Below are 23,680 nucleotides of genomic sequence, written 5' to 3' on the forward strand. Positions count from 1 at the left end.
AACAAAGCAAAATTGGTGATAAAAGTAAATTGGAAAGTTGTTTAAAATTACATGCCCTATTTGAAACATTAAAGTTTTTTTTGGACTTGACTGTCCCTTTAAGAAAATACAAATTGCCCTATGAATAAGAAGAATCTGATTAATTGGTTGTAACACAGCATCTGTTCTGACTCATCACTTTATAAAGCCCCAATCCTATTTTTATATATACTGTAGATCTCAAATATCCTAACATTTGGATATTAGAATATTATAACCTGGCACCAGATGCAAAGTATAGAAACTGATGATTCCTGGAATAGGACAGGGTGAATAGTATGTAGGCAGGGCCAATTGATGAAGAACGGAGGAGTCTAAGGCCCTGATGAGCGAACACTCATGAAGAGAAATCACACAGAATCTTTTTTTTTTTTTTTAGACCTTCTGGATGTAAAGAGACATATACATTACAATAGAACACTGCATACCAAGATAAACAGCTCTCAAGCAGTTTTTTTCCTGGGCACTGGATTACAGGAGCTTTGTTTCTTGAGGATCTGCTTTGTGTGTATAGTGTGCAGCGTGAAGAAAGCTGAATTCCTTGGGTCAAATGGAAAATACACTTGGAGCAGATACCTTACATGCATTGTGGATTAAACAGCTCTCAAACTAAAATTTACTTTTATAAAATTCTTTGAGGGGCTTCACAATACTGACGAGACCTCTTAGATAGTCTTGCCAGAGTGGAGAGCTTTAGGTCATCATGCCTTTAGTGTTCCTGGGTAGGGCAAGGCTATTTCTGTGCACAGTTTGGTCAGTTCAAGGTCTTCTTTGACCAAAATGGGGTAGAAAAATCAAAAGGAATAAAGAAAAAACAGAATCCAATTAAAAAGACAGATACACTGAGATATGGGTGAAGAGCAGAATGAGTGGGTAAAATGCTGGACTTCAGGTAATACACAAAAAGCTTTTGGATGTAGCAATCAATTTATGCTGAATGTCACTGGGACTATCACGAGACAGACACAGAGCTTAATGAGCATTCAATAACACTCTGAATCTACATTCCATTTATGCCACAGCATGTACACAACCATTTTCTTTCAACACAACAATGCTCTTTAGTTTTATTTATTTTGAAACGGCACTGTACCAACACAACATTTCCTAGATAGAATAACTAACTAAATGCAGATACACAAAGGAAATGTACTGTAAAATAATACAGCTAATTGCTGTGTTGCTTACTTTTTAAATTGCACAGCTAAACTCAGTATCTGGAAATAGCTAAAACATGTTTATCCCTTTAAAGAGATACAAAACACAAACATTTTCTTTTATGAGTCAGACGGAGCAAACCATTTAAAAAAAAGTTTACAATTTACTTCTATCATCAAATTTGCTTAGTTCCCAAGATATTCTGTGTTGAAGAGATATCTAAGTAGGCTTCTGGAGCACTATATGGCAATAAATAGTGCTGCCATCTAGTGCTCTTGCAAATGGATAACATTTGTGCTAAATTTCTGCCATATAGTGTTTGAGAAATGAGCCAGCTCCTAAGCATATGTGCCTGCTTTTCAACAAAGGATACCAAAAGAACGAAGAAAAAGTGATAGACTTAAATTAGAAAGTTGTTTAAAATTTAGCAGTCTGCACTGGGGTAATGTCCCTAGAAGAGTCGGAAGAAATATGCTTGGTTTTATGATTACGCTTACTTGTGGGAGAGCAGCCATAATTCCCGACACCGTTGATTGTAAAGGGTCCATAAAAATCCTTCATGCCTAATGTACAGCAACAACCTGAGATTGTCCTACAGATGAAGACATCTGTGTAGACTGTGACTGTAAAACTGACGTTTAACAGGGATTACAAAGTTGTGCAGACGGGAACAATGTGGCCTGTTTGCAAAGTAAGCATCTGTTAGCAACCAGATTTTCCCTCAGAAATATTAGAATCCATAGCGACAGTTGTAGAATGCTCCATAATGTACCACAATAAGTATAGACTGTAATTTAGGTACTAGCTATGAAAAATTAAATAATCTCAAATTGCAAAAGAATTTGCATATATAATGATCCTCAAAAAAGCCAAGCTGTGATTTGCGAAACGTACCTCGGAGTGTGGTGACATCACATGAAAGGTGGAGTCTTGTACCATACTGAACCGATAACGGCATTCATTAGACATTATGAAAACACGGTCTTTGTTTGCGGTGGTTGTTTGCTTTGGACAGTCTTGTTTGTATGCCTTGTGACCTCACTTATTTTATAATAAATTGTTCTATTTTATCCACTTCTGAGTCTTTCCATGCAGAGTTTTAAGCCATTTGGGACCTCAATCTTTGCCTTGGTCTCCTACTTGGAGTCCTCCTGTGCCTGAAAATCAAGAGCTTGATTTTGAAGCTCTAGAGTATGCGAGTACCCTTTCTGCCTCTGTATGAGCTATTGATTATCAGCAGGACTTCACCTTCTTTTTTCCTGAGGTTTACCTGGAAAGATCTAAAACAGTCACCTCCTTTGGGACCTTTTAAATATATCCTTTTGTGCACTATCACATTTTTTCTGTGTTACTATTTTTATTGGATTGTGATTTGAGCAAGTTTGTATATTGTTTTGATACATATATAAATATATATATATATATATATATATATATATATATATATATATATACACACACACACACACATATATATATATATATATATATATACATATATATATATATATATACACACACACATACATATACACACACACATATATATATATATATATATATATATATATATTTTAAAAAGTGTTTTATGCGTGGGAGATGAGAGTTACCTCTCAACAGCCACTAGCGGGCGCTTAAATAAATGTACAGACCAGAACAAGCTGCTGTGTATGTGTATAAGATGTGACCAGACGATTGTTCCCTTAAATCTATCAGTCACTGCTAGGTAGTATGTAAAGATAAGGATTTTTACACTTCACTGCGCTATGTCTATTTGATCAATATATATCAGTAGATTTAATGGTAAAAACTATAAACACATCAGTAACCCTATTGGTGTATTAATATTAAACACCCGTATAGTTATAAAATGTGAAGAAAGAAAGATTTTTTTCCCTTCCTTAGGTGTACCATACAGTATAGGGTACAAAATGTTGTAAAACAATGTAACAGACTCGTCTTAAAATATGCTTAATGCAGGTGCCATGTGTGACTCTTTGCAGTAATATAGGTTACACAGACATTTTACCCACTAAACAATTTTAAACCTGCGGAGCAGTTAGTTTTTAGAACACATTTGTAAAGTAGAAGATAGGAGTTCAAAGTCAGTTAAAGGGACATAATACTCATATGCTAAATCACTTGAAACTGATGCAGTATAACTGTAAAAAGCTGACAGGAAAATATCACCTGAGCTTCTCTATGTAAAAAAGGAAGATTTTACCTCACAATCTCCTCAGCTCACCAGAGTAAGTTCTGTGTAAAAAGTTATACTCAGCTGTTCCCAGCTGCAGGTAAACAAATTTTAAAAAATGAAGAAATGAACAGCAGCCAATCAGCATCAGCAGTGCTGAGGTCATGAACTCTTACTGTGATCTCATGAGATTTCACTTAACTCTCATGAGATTTCATAGTAAGCTTCCTTTACCGGATTGGTGAAATAATATGAGAGTGCACGATGCTAGTCCCTTCAGATGTCCCAGGACAAACACACTAAAATGCTGCTTAGAAATCCTTTACAATGGGAGGTGGCTACTGAGGAACTTTTGAGGTAAAATATCTTTCATTTTTACATAGAGATGTTCAGGTGATATTTTCTAATCCGCTTTTTACAGCTATGCTGCATCAATTTCAAGTGTTTAAACATTTGGGTATTATGGCCCTTTAAGTGATCACAAAAGTTTTAGCAACTAGATACGGTTGCACAATAAAATATCCCTTATCGGGCTTCTTCCCGGGTTTCAGACTCGCTTCATGGTCAAAGTGTAAATGAGCGGTGTTGTTGTCATCATCAAGTATAAACCGGACAAGACGTACTCCACCAACCACAAGGAAGTTCTACACTAAACTCTAATTAGAGCACGAAGCATACAGACAAATCCAGAGAGTCTTGGGTAATAAAGAAACACCGGGACACCAAGGAAGTCTGCACCATACTCGAAAGGAGCACGAAGTATACAGACGCCAACTGAGAGTCTCGCGAAAGAAAAGAACAGCGGATCATCTGTGATGTGCACCAGACTTACCTCATACGATTGAGGGTACCTGCTGTAAGTAGGGAAGAAGCCCGATAAGGGATATTGTATTGTGCAACCGTATCTAGTTGCTAAAACTTTTGTGATCACTTAATTGACTTTGAACTCCTATCTTCTACTTTACAAATGTGTTCTAAAAACTAACCGCTCCGCAGGTTTAAAATTGTTTAGTGGGTAAAATGTCTGTGTAACCTATATTACTGCAAAGAGTCACACATGGCACCTGCATTAAGCATATTTTAAGACAAGTCTGTTACATTGTTTTACAACATTTTGTACCCTATACTGTATGGTGCACCTAAGGAAGGGAAAAAAATCTTTCTTTCTTAACATTTTATAACTATACGGGTGTTCAATATTAATACACCAATAGGGTTACTGATGTGTTTATAGTTTTTACCATTAAATCTACTGATATATATTGATCAAATAGACATAGCGCAGTGAAGTGTAAAAATCCTTATCTCTATATATATATATATATATATATATATATATATACACATACACACACACATTATATATATATATATATATATATATATATATATATATATATATATATATATATATATATATATATATATACACACACATCCAAACGTAAAAAGCACTCACCGGGTCTTGAAGCAGAAAAGAAGTTTAATGTTCGTGACGTTGCGGGGTTGCCCCCGTCCTCAGACAATTTAGTTATTTTTGCCTTTTAAAGCACCCAGGGCATGATGGATTAATTTTTGTTCCTGAGAGTGCTATACCTATTTGGATTACACAGAATCAAATTTCCCCTTTTGAAGTAGTTATGGACACATTTTTTTTATGTCACTGACAATAGTAGATATATGTTAAAGTATTTGCACCCCGTGAATCAACAGTAGTAGCAAAATTTGGGTATGGGCCCAGACCCCTGTATGGTGACCGAGCCGCACTCAGCACTACCTGATCCCCTGAAGATTTTAAGTGCTTCTTACCCCCCTCAACGACCAGGCACAGTCCGGTGGCAGGAGAACTGCAGAATCTTCCCATCCGTCTGATGGAGATGCTGCAGACTGAGGAGAGAAGCAGCGAGCGTGCCAAAAACCCGCCCCCTGTGGCTGGAAATGTTCTGTTCCACAGCCATAGGGAAAAGGCACAATTGCTGCCTACAACTCCTGCGACTGTACACTTGCGGTCCCCAATGTGAGACCGAAGCGCTAGTAGTGCAGTCCCTAAAAGTCTTAAAGGGACAGAATGCTCAAAAGTCAACAGCAGTAGTGGACCTACTCAACAGAGGGCCCTGGTGGAAAATCTTTCTTGGGCCCCCAAAGGTAACTCAATAGTAATACTATACATGCTGTTCTGTGTAATGATTTTAAAGATATATATATAAATAGATAGATAGAGACGGACTAACAACCTGCAGTAATAAAATACTCCCCTGCATTGGGATTGTACACATTTGCCATATGTGTTTGTATCGACTGGCTGTTATGGGCTCCCCAACACTTGGGTCCTAGTGCCACTGCACCAATGGTAGTTCCGCCCCTGGTCCACAGTACCCAGGCCCCACCAGAATATCAATAAAGAATTGCCCAAGAATCCATCCTTGAGTTATACCAATGTTTGACCTGTGCAGGACAAAATATGCACTGCTTACTAAGCAGTGTATCACTTACATGGCCCTTAGCGATCCTCCGCCTGCTTATCATGCTGTACTTAGCTTCCTCCAGATTTGTCATTGCTGAAGTAAGTACAGAGGAGCTGCGGGCAGGGGATCGCCAGTCCAGCTTTGCTAAAGAGAAAAGTATTTTTAAAAATACGGTGCAATGTAAAGTTTCATGAATGAAAGTGCCCCTGTTTTTAATAGTATTTTTAAAAACCGGGCACTAATTCAAGAAAGTTTAGATTTACTTTAAGGAAAAATATTTTTTGAAGAAGTAAAACACTTTTTTTGTGTATAAATGAGTACTAATCAAATGCAAACAAGGTTAACCTTTAAAATAAAAACATAAATTATGCTTACCTGATGATTTCCTTTTCTTCTGATGGAAAGAGTCTACAGCTGCATTCATTACTTTTGGGAAATAAGAACCTGGCCACCAGAAGGAGGCAAAGACAACCCAGCCAAAGGCTTAAATACTCCTCCCACTCTCCTCACCCCCCAGTCATTCTGCCGAGGAACAAGGAACAGTAGAAGAAATATCAGTATGAAAGGTGCCAGAATACCCAATACCCACACTATAGAGGACACTGAATGCCAAGACAGGAGGGTACAATGAACTTCTACCCAATAAAAAACCCTGCTTCGTCCAAAGCCAAGAAAATTGTAAGAGGAAAAGCCCCAATGACACTGACTCGCAGTTAGACCAGAAGTCAAACTAGAGACCGCAAACGGACTTGACTGAGCCAACAGTTCTCCAAGAGACACTGTCGCCCAACAAACGCCCAAACAGGGAAAGGAGGCCACGCCTATACCAAGCGAAACCCTAGATAAGACCGGGCACAGAGACAGAATAGACGTCTCCCCAATATCCTGCAAGTACGGAATGCAACTGAAGAGGCAAAGTCCTCCCAGTGTCTGGCCATAGAATACCAAAGTATGAGACCATGAAAAAGTGTGTAATACACCCAGGTGAAAAACCCCAAGTTTGAGAACACAGCAACCACAACAGGACGACACAGAGGGTACTTGCGAGGAAGAAGAAGCAGTCAAGCATAAAACGGACCGCAAAAGCCACCAATAGACAGAGGGCACGTTCAAGGCAACTTAATTCGCCGGACCTACACACAGATCCCTGAATAGGGGAACACAAAACCTCAATCAAGGCCCCCCCCCCGAGAAGGAGAACCCGAAGGAACAGTAAACCCTCTTCTAATCAATGGAGCAAGTTGAAAGAAAAATCTATACCCTAGCAGACAAAGCTAACAGGATAGACAACAAAGCTCATACATGCAGACCCACACTCAGCTGGACCAACCCAGCCTCCGGGTTCCAAGCCAAGGAAACAAAAGAACCCCAAAACAGGTACAGGAACGCGTGTAAAGATAGCACAGCCATCCCCACAGAGCACAAGTACAACCCAACTCTGAAACAGACAACAAGGCCATAGACCTAAGGATCTATCAAATAAAGGGCTAGGAGCCAGTAAGAAACCCAGGGGGAACCAATCCCACCTTTCCGCCTCCTATCCAGGAGAAGCCCCAAGCAAGGACTATCCCCATAGGGAGGAGAATATCCCCTAAAGAAAAGGGATGATGCCGGAAGGGCAACAACTGTCCTCAAGGCCTGAAGTCATTGGCTAATGGAAAGAGAAATTCCCAACACAGAGGTCCTAGAAAAGGACCCCCCTCCAAGTAGCTTGCCAAACAGAGGCACAGCCAACCCATTCACCTGCAGAGCAGGGAATCCACAGGAACACTGGCAAGCTGACCAGGGGAATGCAACCCTAAGGCGCACCTAAAATTGGACATCCAGCGCCAGCAGCTGGGTATTAACCAACCACCGTTGAGGCTCAAGCCACACAGCTAACCACCGGATGACATGGGCCATTCTGTGGCAAAGAGTAAAAAATACCCCAAAAACCTGGCCAACCATGACCAGGTTAGGAAGATGGAGAAAGGACATAGCCCAAGTTCCCACTACCGTGGAACACCCCGACCAGCCCTGAGATCCAAGATTCCAAAACAACCCAAGACTGGGTCAGGAAAAAGGCCAAGTGAAGCTTCAGCAACCGGAAGTCTCAGGGAGAAAAACAGGTCCGGGCACCTAATAGTTCAGGCAACCCTTACCCTAAAACTAAACACCCCAACCGGCCAAAAAGTCAGACACAAGGGTATGGATGCATATCCAGAGAATCCGGATAGTGAGAAAAACTCGAAGGCACCGACCAAAGGAAGGAACCACCCCTAGCCAAAGTCCAACGCTCCAAGGAACAAGGCTAGAAGTCGTATGAAGATACTTCTAAGAGCCTCAGGGCAACCAAGGGATACCTCGAGGTAAAAAAAAAAAATCATACTAGCACGACTAGTCTCCCTAACACCTCCGCACAAGCAGAGGACACAAGGAAGAGAAGGCACTAAGCCTACCCAGCTCATGCTAAACAAAAGTCCCTGCAGGGAACAACCATCGCCCGGAAACACAGATCCCTAAAAGGAGATCCACTCACCCGGAGGCAATGGAAGAAGACCCAAAGGCCTCTTATAATTCAGTCAAGAGTAAGAGCTGCATCTAGATATACTAGAAACAGCTTACGCGATGTCAAGAGCTGCAACAGGTTTCAAACTGCAAACCTTCCGCATGCTAGACAGCTATCCTGTACAAGCTGTTGGATCAAGCCCAAAGGGACAAATCCAGAGTCCTAAAAATGAAGGCCAAACCGCTCAATAGCGGTAAGGGGCATTAAGCCCTCCCACCCTCCACCACATGGGGGAGGAAACTAAGTTCGGATGAAATCAGATGTCAGATAGAGTGACACAGTGGAAAAACTCCCCTGCCCGGTCATCTATGACTGAAGGCTATAAGGACTGAAACAATCCTTCCCACCTCACTGACCCACAGGTCCTATCAAATGCTTAGTTGAACATGAAAAAACAATGATAACCTGAGCACTCAGCGCTTCTACCGAACCAGCCGAGCAGATCAGCGACCAGCCTGCACCTAGGGTCCCAACCGGAAAGCTGCGTAATTCCTCCCTTGTAGGGGAAAAAACAGACATTTTTAACAGTGGACTAACATGTCCAACAACTTCTGAAGTAGTATTAAAGAGTATCAATCTCAGAAGGTTCCCAAAGGAAACAAAAACAAATAAAAGACATCCAATCGGATATAAATAAAATATAAGGCAACCCGGAGGTTAACGCCCAAAAATACACAAGCCTACCAGGACCATCCAAACGAAGCCCTATCTCACAAAACTGGGAAAGATCTCAAAACAAATGACAATCAGGAGACTACTTCATCCCCACATGCCTAATGAGGTGCAGCATTCGAATTAAAAACTGAAATTCCCCGTATCTGGTAGGGTCATTCAATAATCCTGTAACGCGCAATCCTGTAACGGAAGGCACAACACTCAGGGACAGATACCCCTGCGGGGAACTGTAGAGGCCCCCCCCCCCAAGGCAGAAGGACCGGGACAATAGGGCACAGGCACATTCTCAAATAAACGTCTGGACTCTGCAGACGAACAATCGCCAACATATGGAACAAAATTGGCTGACAGGCGTCAACGAGGCCACTCCGGATTCATAACCGGACACAGAATCAAAATAGTCTCAGTATCAGAATCCTCTGTAACTGAATCTGAAATTAACACACAGTCTCAGCATCAGAATCCTCCATAACTGGATAGAGGATATTTAAATATGGACTAAAGTAGTGAAAACTAAAACGGCACCTGACACCACCAATGGCTGGGGCACTCACCACCTCCTATGACCAGACCCCTGCGGACTAGAAAATTTCCTTCGCCACGCGGTCGGGAACGCGGAAATGGAAACAACGGAACGTAGCCACGCCCAAACAGAAGGTGAACAGTACAGTCCAAACAAGTGCGCCCAACCAAAAGGCTGCGTCACTTCCAAAGGCCTCAATGTTCCAACCACGAGCCCAGTCAACATCGCACATAAGCACATAAACATAATTATAACCCCACCCCCGGTTCAATAACCCCTCTCAGGAGATATTAACCCTTGATTCCAAGATACTAAAAGAGACTTATTGAGACCCTTATGTATAGTTAGACCCGCAAGGTGGCAGCCTCTCGGGAAACATTCACATTACAGTACATTGCAAATAAAGTAAAAAATTAAACAATCTTACCAGAATCTACGCAGTGTGACGGATAGTAGCATCACCTCCGCAATGGAGAAGAAAGCAGGCAGCAAAGCGAAGTTCGACAACACCGAGCTGTTAATACGAGTCGGGATGGTTTCACAGAAAGACTCTCCCTGCATCTCCGGACTCTAACTTTCATCAAAGCCCTCACTGAAAGACTGACAGGACTACTTAAAACTCTTGTCCCATGCTGAAGAGTACTACCCTCCATAAGAGACAAAAACAAAAATTAAAAATTCTGAAACTTCTCTGCCATCCTCCTGGGACAAAGGCAAAGAATGACTGGGGGATGAGGGAAGTGGGAGGAGTATTTAAGCCTTTGGCTGGGTTGTCTTTGCCTCCTCCTGGTGGCCAGGTTCTTATTTCCCAAAAGTAATGAATGCAGCTGTGGACTCTTTCCATTTAAGAAAAAAAAAAAAACACCCCTAATATATTTTAAAGACTAAATGTGTCTTAAAAACAAACAAAATAGCAATGGCATATATCTAGCTAAAATCAGCTCTTGTAACATCCATGAGTCAATTTTTTTTTAGGACTGGAAAAAACACCACAAAGGACCCCCCTCCAATGGCCTAGCACAGCCACAAAAACGGATATGTAAATATACGCTCACTTCAATGTCGCCCTACAGTCACACAGGATACAAATGTCATCAGGGTCCAGATGCAAAATAATGGCTCTTGCCTTAAACACAGTTCTAAATAAATTTATTTTTTTTAAATAAAACTTTTTTTATTGGTTATCACTTGCATGCTGTTTTTTGGCATGGTGATCACTTATTATCTGTTGCTCCAGAGGTTCATGCTTTGCCAGGGTATCATTTGGCTGCAAAGTATATTTTCTCTGTCCATGATAGTACTTTGGCCATGTGGTGTGTTGTGTCTTTTGTTCAGAACTGTGTTTACGGCAAGACCCACTACTTGGGATCCAGACCATGGTGACATTTGTTTTATGTGTAACCAGAAGCCAGTCAGCTAGGCGACTGAAATTCCAGTCTGTTTGTTTGTCACCTTATTGTGTATTTCTGATGAGAGTGTATACTTGCCTATTTCCATATCCGTTTTTGTGGCTGTGCTAGGCCATTGGGCACCCTTGTGTTTTTTTCTAGATTTCTTGGAAGAGGTGGACCATTACCTTTGACAAGGAGCTGCCTGATTGCAGTCACAGATTGGAACATTGTAACTTTTGTGTTATTTTGGTGATAATTTTTGTTGTTGTGAGCGCCGTCTATAGATACACAAGTATTTTTTGATGCTTGCGTTACATTTTTTTTTTTTTAGGACTGAACATACAACATGAATCTAATGTTAAACATATGCAAATAAATAAAAAGAGAGAAGCACTCAACCTGGGAACGAACAAAAGCATAATAGCTTGTTCTATGGCTAGTTACCACCCTAGAAGCAGCCTCTTTTTGCTCAATATGTGCCTTTCACAGAGAAGAACTTTCCTGAAGCATATCAGTCTGATCCTGACTTCACAGTACAGTCCAGCCCTGAAATACCAGGCAATCCCTCTCTGAACGAGAGAAACAGCAAAACCCCAGACGTATGTTTCGGTCTAGTGTGGGCCTCGTCAGTGAGGTGCAGCCATATCCCTCTAGGCACACTGAGCAACAGGTCCACGTCTGGATTCCCGCATCATGCTTAGGGAGACTTCCCTAAAAGTCATAATTTGCATAAGAAAAAAAAAAAAAAAAAAATGCCATTAGAGAAATGCAACTGCACCTCACTGACGAGGCCCACAGAAGGCTGAAACAATCGTCATTGGGCAGGGTCAGAGTGAAATGCTGCAGGATATTTTTTCTCTGTGAAAAGGCATAGTGTGCTAAAAAAGTATGCACCCTGAGTGCCAATGAAAATGATCAGGCATGGAAGTTATTCTAGCTTTTGTTCTGTCTCAGCCAAGTGCGTCTCTCTCAATATATATGCAAATAAATGTATTAAAACATGTTCATTTTCTGTTCATTTCCATTGCTAAATGTTTACATAACCGTAAAGGGATATGAAAACCAAGTACAATTTTAAACCAATTTATTGATATTACTACATTTTCTATGTACTCTTGGTATCTTTTGTTGAAAAAAGCTCAGGAGTCTGGTGTACTATATGGCAGCAGTTTTACAAGAATGTTATCTATTTCCTGCCATACAGTGCTCCAGACACCTACCTAGGTATCTCTTCAAGAAGGAATTACAATGGGAACTAATCAAATATGATAAAGGTAAATTGGGAACTTTTCTTATTGTATGCTCTGTCTGATTCACAAAATAAAATGTTGGGTTTCATATCCCTTTAACTAAAATAACACTACGCTCAGCTGAAGAGGATATGCTCCAATGAGTGCCCACAATTACCTGGTAAAATGACCAGGAAGGGTTTGTCTACTAGCAGAAATGAATTAGAGTAGATTTAATGTAATATAAAGTTTATAAAGGACCACTAAACACAGTACATTTGCATCATCCATAAATACATTATAAATAGACAATGCAAAAGAACTTTCACATTAGTGGATTTTTTTTTCTGACAAATTTCAAAGTTAGTTTGATTTTCCTTCCCACATCATCATGTGACAGCCATTAGCCAATCACAAAATGCATATACTCTGTATCTTGCACATGCTCAGTAGGAGGTGGTACCTCAGAAAGTGTGCATATAAAAAGACTGTGCATATTTAGGTAATGTGAATTGGAAAGTTGTTTAAAATTGTGTGCACTATCTGAATCATGAAAGTTTAATTTGGACTTTAGTGGTCTTTTAAATAAGATACAAATATTTTGGTGACAATGTCCCTTTAAAATGGAACCGTTCATCCTTCCATACCCCCAATTACATTTCTGTAGTAATCGAACAACAAAAATAGGTCCCATTACCTTTTTTAGCTCTGAGAACGCGACCCAGACGTTGAGCTTCCTGTCTTCGAGAGCCACCATGGGATGAAATTTGAATGAGTACATTAGCCTCTGGTAGATCAAAAGATGTGTCACCAACCTTAATAAACAAATAAAATGAGTGCGCTCTATAAAAATCCATTTACAAACCTCAAATTCAGCCAATTCAAGATTTATGGTCAAATAAGTTAGAGGAAATAAAAATAAGAGTATAACATTTTCTCACCTTAGATATAAATATTGTGTTGATTTTTGGGTTATGTTTGAAATTTTGGAGAATTTGCATCCTCTCTCCTTGTGATGTAGGGCCATAAATATAAGGTCTGAAAAACAAAAGTGATTTAGAATCATTAAACATTATAAAAAAAAAAAAAATTCCCCCACAGACAAGATTATTCTCTCTTAGCCCACCAAGCTTTTGGGAAAGGCACACAGAAAATAAAATGTGTCTTTTCCGATACATTCATTTATGTCCTGACAAACCTTTTCAAATTCATAAAGAAAAAAGTACACAAAGCTAAAATTCCCATCTAATAAAGTGGCTTCCAACTACCCAAGATGTAGTAAAAGAGAAGGCAAAGAGAGAGACTGAAATGGAAATGAAACCCAACATTTTTGCTCATGATTTAAATAGATCATACAATTTTAAATTAAAACATTCTTAATGTTCTGCTATTATCTAATAATATTGGTATATTTTGTTGAAGGAGCAGTAATGCACTGCTGGAAGGTACCTGAAAGTCAATGAAAAGAGGCAAATATATGCAGCCACCAATCAGCAGCTTCTGAGCCTACCTAGGCATACTGTTCAACAAAGGATACAAAGAGAACTATTTAGATAATAGAAATAAATTGGAAAGGTATTTAAAACCACATTCTCTAAATCAATAAAGAAAAAATGTGGGTTTCAAGTCCCTTATATCAGGGTTCTTCAAAATACGGGTTGCGAGCCATTACTGGGTCGCAACACCATTTTCACTGGGTCGCACACAGGCAGAACTTAAAAAATATATGCAGGTGCATGGTACGCAGCTGCACTGCAGATTCTATTTAGCACTAACTCTAAAGCAGGCAGCAGGCTCAGATCTGATCTGACTACAGAGGCAGAGAGTGCAGGGCAGCCAGAGCATCTGGAAACATCACACTGAACTGTTTCCCTGCACAACCCCTGCGCTCTTTGCATTACACTATGGTGAGATGAAAGCAGTGGGACCCGCCTCCTGCACTTCCTATTGGTTGTTAAAGGGGCTGATAGGGCTCTGTGGATTCCACTTGTACGGATTGCGGGGAAGTGGAAACGGACAATCCTACAGCTGCTGAATGTACACAATCTCCTGTCCTGCAGGCTGTCTGGTAGGTCAGAAGGGGAGGGGGCCAGGGGAACCTGCAGTTCCTATGATGTGCCGGTACAGCTCACGTTACAGTCTGTGCAGGGCCCTCCTAATGTCGCTCTACCTCCTGATAGTATAACTGGGGAAAGGTAATTTATTAACTTTTAACTTTGGAGGTCAAACCATATATTCTTCCTTCTGCTCTGTATTTCATTTAACCCCTTGGCTGCCACATGTACAGTCATGATATAAAAATAAAAAGAATGGCCATAAAAAAAAAAAAAATTGATAACACAGCTTCAGCCTTCTGTAGCAACCAAAGGGTTAAATGCAAGAAAAAGCAGAAGAAAGAAGACTTAAACTCTGTGTGTGTGTATGCATAAATGTGTGTGTGTGTGTGTGTATGTATGTAAGTGTGTGTATGTATGTAAGTGTGTGTGTATGTGTGTATGTATTTGTGTTATGTTTGTGTATGTATGTGTGTATATGTATGTATGTGTGCGTATGTGTGTGTATGTGTATGTATGTATGTATGTATATGTGTGTGTGTGTAAGTGTATGTATGTAAGTGTGTGTATGTATGTATGTGTGTATCTATATGTGTGTATCTATATGTGTGTATCTATATGTGTGTATATATGTGTGTGTATATGTAGATGTGTCTGTATGTATACGTGTGTATGTGTGTGTGTGTACATGTGTATGTACGTGTATGTATGTATGTGTGTGTGTGTGTGTGTGTATAAATGTGGGTGTGAATGTGTGTATGATTGTGTATGAATGTGTGTGTATGAATGTATGTGTGTGTGAATGAATGTATGTGTGTGTGTGAGAGAGAATGTGTATGAATGCGCGTATGTGTGTGTGAATATATGTGTGTATAATTGTGTGTGTATGGATGTGTGTGTGTGTGTGTGTCTGTGTATGAATGTGTGTATGAATGTGTGTGTGTGAGAATGTGTGTGAATGTGTGAGTGCTTGTATGAATGTGTTTTTGTGTGTGCGTGTATGTGTGAATGTGTATGTGTGTGGACAGGGTGACAATTGCATCCCGGCCACCATTGATTGTAGCAAAGGGTCTGTGATGGGGAGATTATCCAGAAGCATGAGCAAGCAGTGAAAGCAGTAGGAAAAATTTAGTATAAAAAAAAATTAGTTTTGTTGTTTTTTTCCCCCATTTTAGTTGAATGATAATGATCAGAATTAGAGGTGTCATTCTTACATGTGCAGCTATTTAATTAATTAGTGACTGGCATTTCCATATCCAATATTTGTTACTTGTGCCAGTTATTGCACAAAGGGGAAAAAATGCAATACCAATGTTTGGTTACATTAATAGAAGCAGCAATATCAGTTTGCACTAGTGTGTATGGTGTGCCATATGCTTTTATACCACTTTCATGTTTGAATACAATCAGGACTAAAGCACGTCCACATTTTAGTCACTTTGCCAAAAATTGCTGTATCTTGCTGTATATCACTTCAGAAATTTTCAGACCAAATATAAAAATAGGGTCACAAAGATATGTGCTATCAATTCACTGGGTCTTGGGGAAAAAAGTTTAAAGAACACTGCCTTATATTATGAAGTTTGAGGGAAAAACCTCAATAAACCAACTATTAATTTTAGTTATATTTAAAAAGGAAAATAAAAAACAAAATTTTTTTACAGATGGAAAAATAATATCTTGAACTGATCTAAGCCATGACTGTACAGCATGTTTTCAACACTTTCATAGTATAATAGTATGCACTTTTGGGGTGAGTAGAATAAAATAAGTTGCAGAAGTAGATCACTGGGAACGCAGGTAACAAATATTAAATTCATGGGACATTGTATTATTACACATACGCTTGTTGTTGGCTCAGGAAATTTTCCCCGTACCAAAATATTGAATCACTTGAAAATGATGCAGTATATCTTTAAGAAAACTGAAAAGAAATATCTATGTAAAAAAACATAAATTATGCTTACCAGAGGCCACTGCTTCATTCCTTACTGTTGGGAAAAACTGAACCTGGAAACCAGGAGGAGGCAAAGACACCCCAGCCAAAGGCTTAAATACCTCTCCTCCCACTTCCCCCATCCCCCAGTCATTCTGCCGAGGGAACAAGGAACAATAGGAGAAATATCAGGGTAAAAAAGGTGCCAGAAGAAAATTATAATTTAGGGAGCGTGCATCGGAGAACACTGGCGGGGGCTGTGGACTCTCCTTGTACAGAAGGAAATGAAATGATCTGGTAAGCATAATTTATGTTTTCCTTCTTAATACAAGGAGAGTCCACGGCTTCATTGCTTAAAGGGACACTGAACCCAAATGGTTTCTTTCATGATTCACATACAACATGCAATTTTAAGCAACTTTCTAATTTACTACTCTTATCAAATTTTCTTCATTCTCTTAGTATCTTTATTTGAAAAGCAAGAATGTTTGCCGGCCCATTTTTTGGTGAACAACCTGGGTTGTTCTTGCCGATTGGTGGATACATTCACCCACCAATAAACAAGTGTTGTCCAGGGTTCTGAACTGAAAATTGGCTGGCTCCTTAGCAGAGATGCCTTTTTCAAATAAAGATAGCAAGAGAACGAAGAAAATTTGACAATGGGAGTGAAATTAGAAAGTTGCTTAAAATTGCATGCTCTATCTGAATCACAAAAGAAAAAAATTTGGGTTCAGCGTCCCTTTAATGTTGAGAAACATATACCCAAGCTCTAGAGGACACTGAATGAAAACGGGAGGGACAAAAAACATAATTTATGTAAGAACTTACCTGATAAATTAATTTCTTTCATATTGGCAAGAGTCCATGAGCTAGTGACGTATGGGATATACATTCCTACCAGGAGGGGCAAAGTTTCCCAAACCTCAAAATGCCTATAAATACACCCCTCACCACACTAACAATTCAGTTTAACGAATAGCCAAGAAGTGGGGTGATAAGAAAGGAGCGAAAGCATCAAACAAGGAATTGGAATAATTGTGCTTTATACAAAAAAATCATAACCACCACAAAAAGGGTGGGCCTCATGGACTCTTGCCAATATGAAAGAAATTAATTTATCAGGTAAGTTCTTACATAAATTATGTTTTCTTTCATGTAATTGGCAAGAGTCCATGAGCTAGTGACGTATGGGATAGCAGATACCCAAGATGTGGAACTTCCACGCAAGAGTCACTAGAGAGGGAGGGATAAAATAAAGACAGCCAATTCCACTGAAAAAATAATCCACAACCCAAATCAAAAAGTTTTAATCTTATAATGAAAAAAACTGAAATTATAAGCAGAAGAATCAAACTGAAACAGCTGCCTGAAGTACTTTTCTACCAAAAACTGCTTCAGAAGAAGAAAAAACATCAAAATGGTAGAATTTAGTAAAAGTAAGCAAAAAAGACCAAGTTGCTGCTTTGCAAATCTGATCAACAGAAGCTTCATTCTTAAAAGCCCAGGAAGTAGAAACTGACCTAGTAGAATGAGCCGGGGATTTACCCGACTCCACATAAGCATGATGAATCAAAGACTTTAACCAAGATGCCAAAGAAATGGCAGAAGCCTTCTGACCTTTCCTAGAACCAGAAAAGATAACAAATAGACTAGAAGTCATCCTGAAATTTTTAGTAGCTTCAACATAATATTTCAAAGCTCTTACTACATCCAAAGAATGTAAAGATCTCTCCAGAGAATTCTTAGGATTAGGACACAAAGAAGGGACAACAATTTCTCTACTAATGTTGTTAGAATTCACAACTTTAGGTAAAAAATTAAATGAAGTCTGTAACACCGCCTTATCCTGATGAAAAATCAGAAAAGGAGATTCACAAGAAAGAGCAGATAACTCAAACTCTTCTAGCAGAAGAGATGGCCAAAAGGAATAAAACTTTCCAAGAAAGTAATTTAATATCCAGAGAATGCATAGGTTCAAACGGAGGAGCCTGTAAAGCCCTCAGAACCAAATTAAGACTCCAAGGAGGAGAAATTGACTTAATGACAGGCTTAATACGAACCAAAGCCAGTACAAAACAATGAATATCAGGATGATTAGCAATCTTTCAGTGAAAAAGTACAGAAAGAGCAGAGATTTGTCCTTTCAAGGAACTTGCAGACAAACCTTTTTCCAAACCATCCTGAAGAAACTGTAAAATTCTAGGAATTCTAAAAGAATGCCAAGAGAATTTATGAGAATAACACCAAGAAAAATAAGTCTTCCAAGACACAGATTTACGAGCCTGTAACATAGTATTAATCAGTGAATCAGATAAACCTCTAAGACTAAGTATTAAGCGTTCAATCTCCATACCTTCAAATTTAATGATTTGAGATCCTGATGGAAAAATGGGCCTTGAGATAGAAGGTCTGGCCTTAACGGAAGTGTCCAAGGTTGGCAACTGGCCATCCGAACGAGATCCGCATACCAAAACCTGTGTGGCCATGCTGGAGCCACCAGCAGTACAAACGAACGCTCCATTAGGATTTTGGAAATCACTTTTGGAAGAAGAACTAGAGGCGGAAAGATGCAGCAGTCATGAGACCTAGAATTTCCATGCACAAAGCTACCGAAGGGAATGATTGAGACTGAAGGTTTCGACAAGCTGAAACCAATTTCAGACGTCTCTTTTCTGTTAGAGACAAAGTCATGGACACTGAATCTATTTGGAAACCCAAAAAGGTTACCCTTGTCTGAGGAATCAAGGAACTCTTTGGTAAATTGATCCTCCAACCATGTCTTTGAAGAAACAACACAAGTTGATTCGTATGAGATTCTGCAGAATTTAAAGACTGAGCAAGTACCAAGATATCGTCCAAATAAGGAAATACCGCAATACCCTGTTCTCTGATTACAGAGAGAAGGGCACCGAGAACCTTTGAAAAGATCCTTGGAGCTGTTGCTAGGCCAAACGGAAGAGCAACAAACTGGTAATGCTCGTCTAGAAAACATAATTTATGCTTACCTGATAAATTTATTTCTCTTGTAGTGTAGTCAGTCTACGGGTCATCCATTACTTATGGGATATATTCTCCTTCCCAACAGGAAGTTGCAAGAGGATCACCCAAGCAGAGCTGCTATATAGCTCTTCCCCTCGCATGTCATATCCAGTCATTCGACCGAAACAAGACGAGAAAGGAGAAACTATAGGGTGCAGTGGTGACTGGAGTTTTAATTAAAATTTAGAACTGCCTTAAAAGACAGGGTGGGCCGTGGACTGACTACACTACAAGAGAAAACATAATTTATGCTTACCTGATAAATTCCTTTCTTCTGTTGTGTGATCAGTCCACGGGTCATCATTACTTCTGGGATATAACTCCTCCCCAACAGGAAATGCAAGAGGATTCACCCAGCAGAGCTGCATATAGCTCCTCCCCTCTACGTCACTCCCAGTCATTCGACCAAGAATCAACGAGAAAGGAGAAACCAAGGGTGAAGTGGTGACTGGAGTATAATTTAAAAGATATTTACCTGCCTTAAAAAACAGGGCGGGCCGTGGACTGATCACACAACAGAAGAAAGGAATTTATCAGGTAAGCATAAATTATGTTTTCTTCTGTTATGTGTGATCAGTCCACGGGTCATCATTACTTCTGGGATACCAATACCAAAGCAAAAGTACACGGATGACGGGAGGGATAGGCAGGCTCATTATACAGAAGGAACCACTGCCTGAAGAACCTTTCTCCCAAAAATAGCCTCCGAAGAAGCAAAAGTGTCAAATTTGTAAAATTTGGAAAAAGTATGAAGCGAAGACCAAGTTGCAGCCTTGCAAATCTGTTCAACAGAGGCCTCATTCTTAAAGGCCCAAGTGGAAGCCACAGCTCTAGTAGAATGAGCTGTAATTCTTTCAGGAGGCTGCTGTCCAGCAGTCTCATAGGCTAAACGAATTATGCTACGAAGCCAGAAGGAGAGAGAGGTAGCCGAAGCCTTATGACCTCTCCTCTGACCAGAGTACACGACAAACAGGGAAGACGTTTGTCGAAAATCCTTAGTTGCCTGCAAGTAGAACTTGAGGGCACGAACTACATCCAGATTGTGTAGAAGACGTTCCTTCTTTGAAGAAGGATTCGGGCACAGGGAAGGAACCACGATCTCTTGATTGATGTTCCTGTTAGTGACTACCTTAGGTAAGAACCCAGGTTTAGTACGCAGAACTACCTTATCTGAATGAAAAATCAAATAAGGAGAATCACAATGTAAAGCTGATAACTCAGAGACTCTCCGAGCCGAAGAAATAGCCATTAAAAATAACACTTTCCAAGATAACTTTATATCAATGGAATGAAGGGGTTCAAACGGAACTCCTTGTAGAACGTTAAGAACAAGGTTTAAACTCCATGGCGGAGCAACAGTTTTAAACACAGGCTTGATTCTAGCTAAAGCCTGACAAAAGGCCTGGACGTCTGGATTTTCTGACAGACGCCTGTGCAACAAGATGGACAGAGCTGAGATCTGTCCCTTTAATGAACTAGCCGATAAACCCTTTTCTAAACCTTCTTGTAGAAAGGACAATATCCTAGGAATCCTAACCTTACTCCAGGAGTAACCTTTGGATTCGCACCAGTATAGGTATTTACGCCATATCTTATGGTAAATCCTTCTGGTAACAGGCTTCCTAGCCTGTATCAGGGTATCAATAACCGACTCAGAAAAACCACGTTTTGATAAAATCAAGCGTTCAATTTCCAAGCAGTCAGCTTCAGAGAAGTTAGATTTTGATGTTTGAATGGACCCTGTATCAGAAGGTCCTGTCTTAGAGGTAGAGACCAAGGCGGACAGGATGACATGTCCACTAGATCTGCATACCAAGTCCTGCGTGGCCATGCAGGCGCTATTAGAATCACTGATGCTCTCTCCTGTTTGATTTTGGCAATCAATCGAGGAAGCAGCGGGAAGGGTGGAAACACATAAGCCATCCCGAAGTTCCAAGGTGCTGTCAAAGCATCTATCAGGACCGCTCCCGGATCCCTGGATCTGGACCCGTAGCGAGGAAGTTTGGCGTTCTGGCGAGACGCCATGAGATCTATCTCTGGTTTGCCCCAACGTCGAAGTATTTGGGCAAAGACCTCCGGATGAAGTTCCCACTCCCCCGGATGAAAAGTCTGGCGACTCAAGAAATCCGCCTCCCAGTTCTCCACTCCCGGGATGTGGATTGCTGACAGGTGGCAAGAGTGAGACTCTGCCCAGCGAATTATCTTTGATACTTCCATCATTGCTAGGGAGCTTCTTGTCCCTCCTTGATGGTTGATGTAAGCTACAGTCGTGATGTTGTCCGACTGAAACCTGATGAACCCCCGAGTTTTTAACTGGGGCCAAGCCAGAAGGGCATTGAGAACTGCTCTCAATTCCAGAATGTTTATTGGCAGGAGACTTTCCTCCTGATTCCATTGTCCCTGAGCCTTCAGAGAATTCCAGACAGCGCCCCAACCTAGTAGGCTGGCGTCTGTTGTTACAATTGTCCAGTCCGGCCTGCTGAATGGCATCCCCCTGGACAGATGTGGCCGAGAAAGCCACCATAGAAGAGAGTTTCTGGTCTCTTGATCCAGATTCAGAGTAGGGGACAAGTCTGAGTAATCCCCATTCCACTGACTCAGCATGCACAATTGCAGCGGTCTGAGATGTAGACGTGCAAAGGGTACTATGTCCATTGCTGCTACCATTAAGCCGATCACCTCCATGCATTGAGCTACTGACGGGAGTTGAATGGAATGAAGGACACGGCATGCATTTAGAAGCTTTGTTAATCTGTCTTCTGTCAGATAAATCTTCATTTCTACAGAATCTATAAGAGTCCCCAAGAATGGAACTCTTGTGAGAGGAAAGAGAGAACTCTTCTTTTCGTTCACTTTCCATCCATGCGACCTTAGAAATGCCAGAACTAACTCTGTATGAGACTTGGCAGTTTGAAAGCTTGAAGCTTGTATCAGAATGTCGTCTAGGTACGGAGCTACCGAAATTCCTCGCGGTCTTAGTACCGCCAGAAGGGCACCCAGAACCTTTGTGAAGATTCTTGGAGCCGTAGCCAATCCGAATGGAAGAGCTACAAACTGGTAATGCCTGTCTAAGAAGGCAAACCTTAGATACCGGTAATGATCTTTGTGAATCGGTATGTGAAGGTAAGCATCCTTTAAATCCACTGTGGTCATGTACTGACCCTTTTGGATCATGGGTAAGATTGTCCGAATAGTTTCCATTTTGAACGATGGAACTCTTAGGAATTTGTTTAGGATCTTTAAATCCAAGATTGGCCTGAAAGTTCCCTCTTTTTTGGGAACCACAAACAGGTTTGAGTAAAACCCTTGTCCTTGTTCCGACCGCGGAACCGGATGGATCACTCCCATTAATAACAGATCTTGTACACAGCGTAGAAACGCTTCTTTCTTTATCTGGTTTGTTGACAACCTTGACAGATGAAATCTCCCTTTTGGGGGAGAGAATTTGAAGTCTAGAAGGTATCCCTGAGATATGATCTCTAGCGCCCAGGGATCCTGAACATCTCTTGCCCAAGCCTGGGCGAAGAGAGAGAGTCTGCCCCCCACTAGATCCGGTCCCGGATCGGGGGCCCTCGATTCATGCTGTCTTAGGGGCAGCAGCAGGTTTCCTGGCCTGCTTGCCCTTGTTCCAGGACTGGTTAGGTTTCCAGCCTTGTCTGTAACGAGCAACAGCTCCTTCCTGTTTTGGTGCAGTGGAAGTTGGTGCTGCTCCTGCTTTGAAATTCCGAAAGGGACGAAAATTAGACTGTCTAGCCTTAGCTTTGGCTTTGTCTTGAGGCAGGGCGTGGCCCTTACCTCCTGTAATGTCAGCAATAATTTCTTTCAAACCGGGCCCAAATAAAGTTTGCCCCTTGAAAGGTATATTAAGTAATTTGGACTTAGAAGTTACATCAGCTGACCAGGATTTTAGCCACAGCGCCCTACGTGCCTGAATGGCGAATCCTGAGTTCTTAGCCGTAAGTTTGGTTAAATGTACTACGGCCTCCGAAATGAATGAATTAGCTAGTTTAAGGACTCTAAGCTGTCCGTAATGTCGTCCAGCGTAGCTGAACTAAGGTTCTCTTCCAGAGACTCAATCCAAAATGCTGCCGCAGCCGTAATCGGCGCGATGCATGCAAGGGGTTGCAATATAAAACCTTGTTGAACAAACATTTTCTTAAGGTAACCCTCTAATTTTTTATCCATTGGATCTGAAAAAGCACAGCTATCCTCCACCGGGATAGTGGTACGCTTAGCTAAAGTAGAAACTGCTCCCTCCACCTTAGGGACCGTTTGCCATAAGTCCCGTGTGGTGGCGTCTATTGGAAACATCTTTCTAAATATTGGAGGGGGTGAGAACGGCACACCGGGTCTATCCCACTCCTTAGTAACAATTTCAGTTAGTCTCTTAGGTATAGGAAAAACGTCAGTACTCGCCGGTACCGCAAAG

At 40.7% G+C, this 23,680-nt stretch overlaps 1 protein-coding gene across 1 annotated transcript in view; it reads right to left on the reverse strand.

The window, feature by feature from the left end:
* The window catches only part of ERCC3 (ERCC excision repair 3, TFIIH core complex helicase subunit), a gene marked incomplete in the record, with an annotated part of 196,538 nt that overhangs the window by 69,424 nt on the left and 103,434 nt on the right, over window positions 1-23,680 (reverse strand). The window contains 2 exon segments of the mRNA XM_053698101.1: window positions 12,920-13,037; window positions 13,164-13,260. Of these exon segments, the coding sequence (XP_053554076.1) occupies window positions 12,920-13,037; window positions 13,164-13,260 (215 nt within the window).

Source organism: Bombina bombina, chromosome 1 (assembly GCF_027579735.1).
Source record: "Bombina bombina isolate aBomBom1 chromosome 1, aBomBom1.pri, whole genome shotgun sequence".
NCBI classification, from domain to species: Eukaryota; Metazoa; Chordata; class Amphibia; order Anura; family Bombinatoridae; genus Bombina; species Bombina bombina.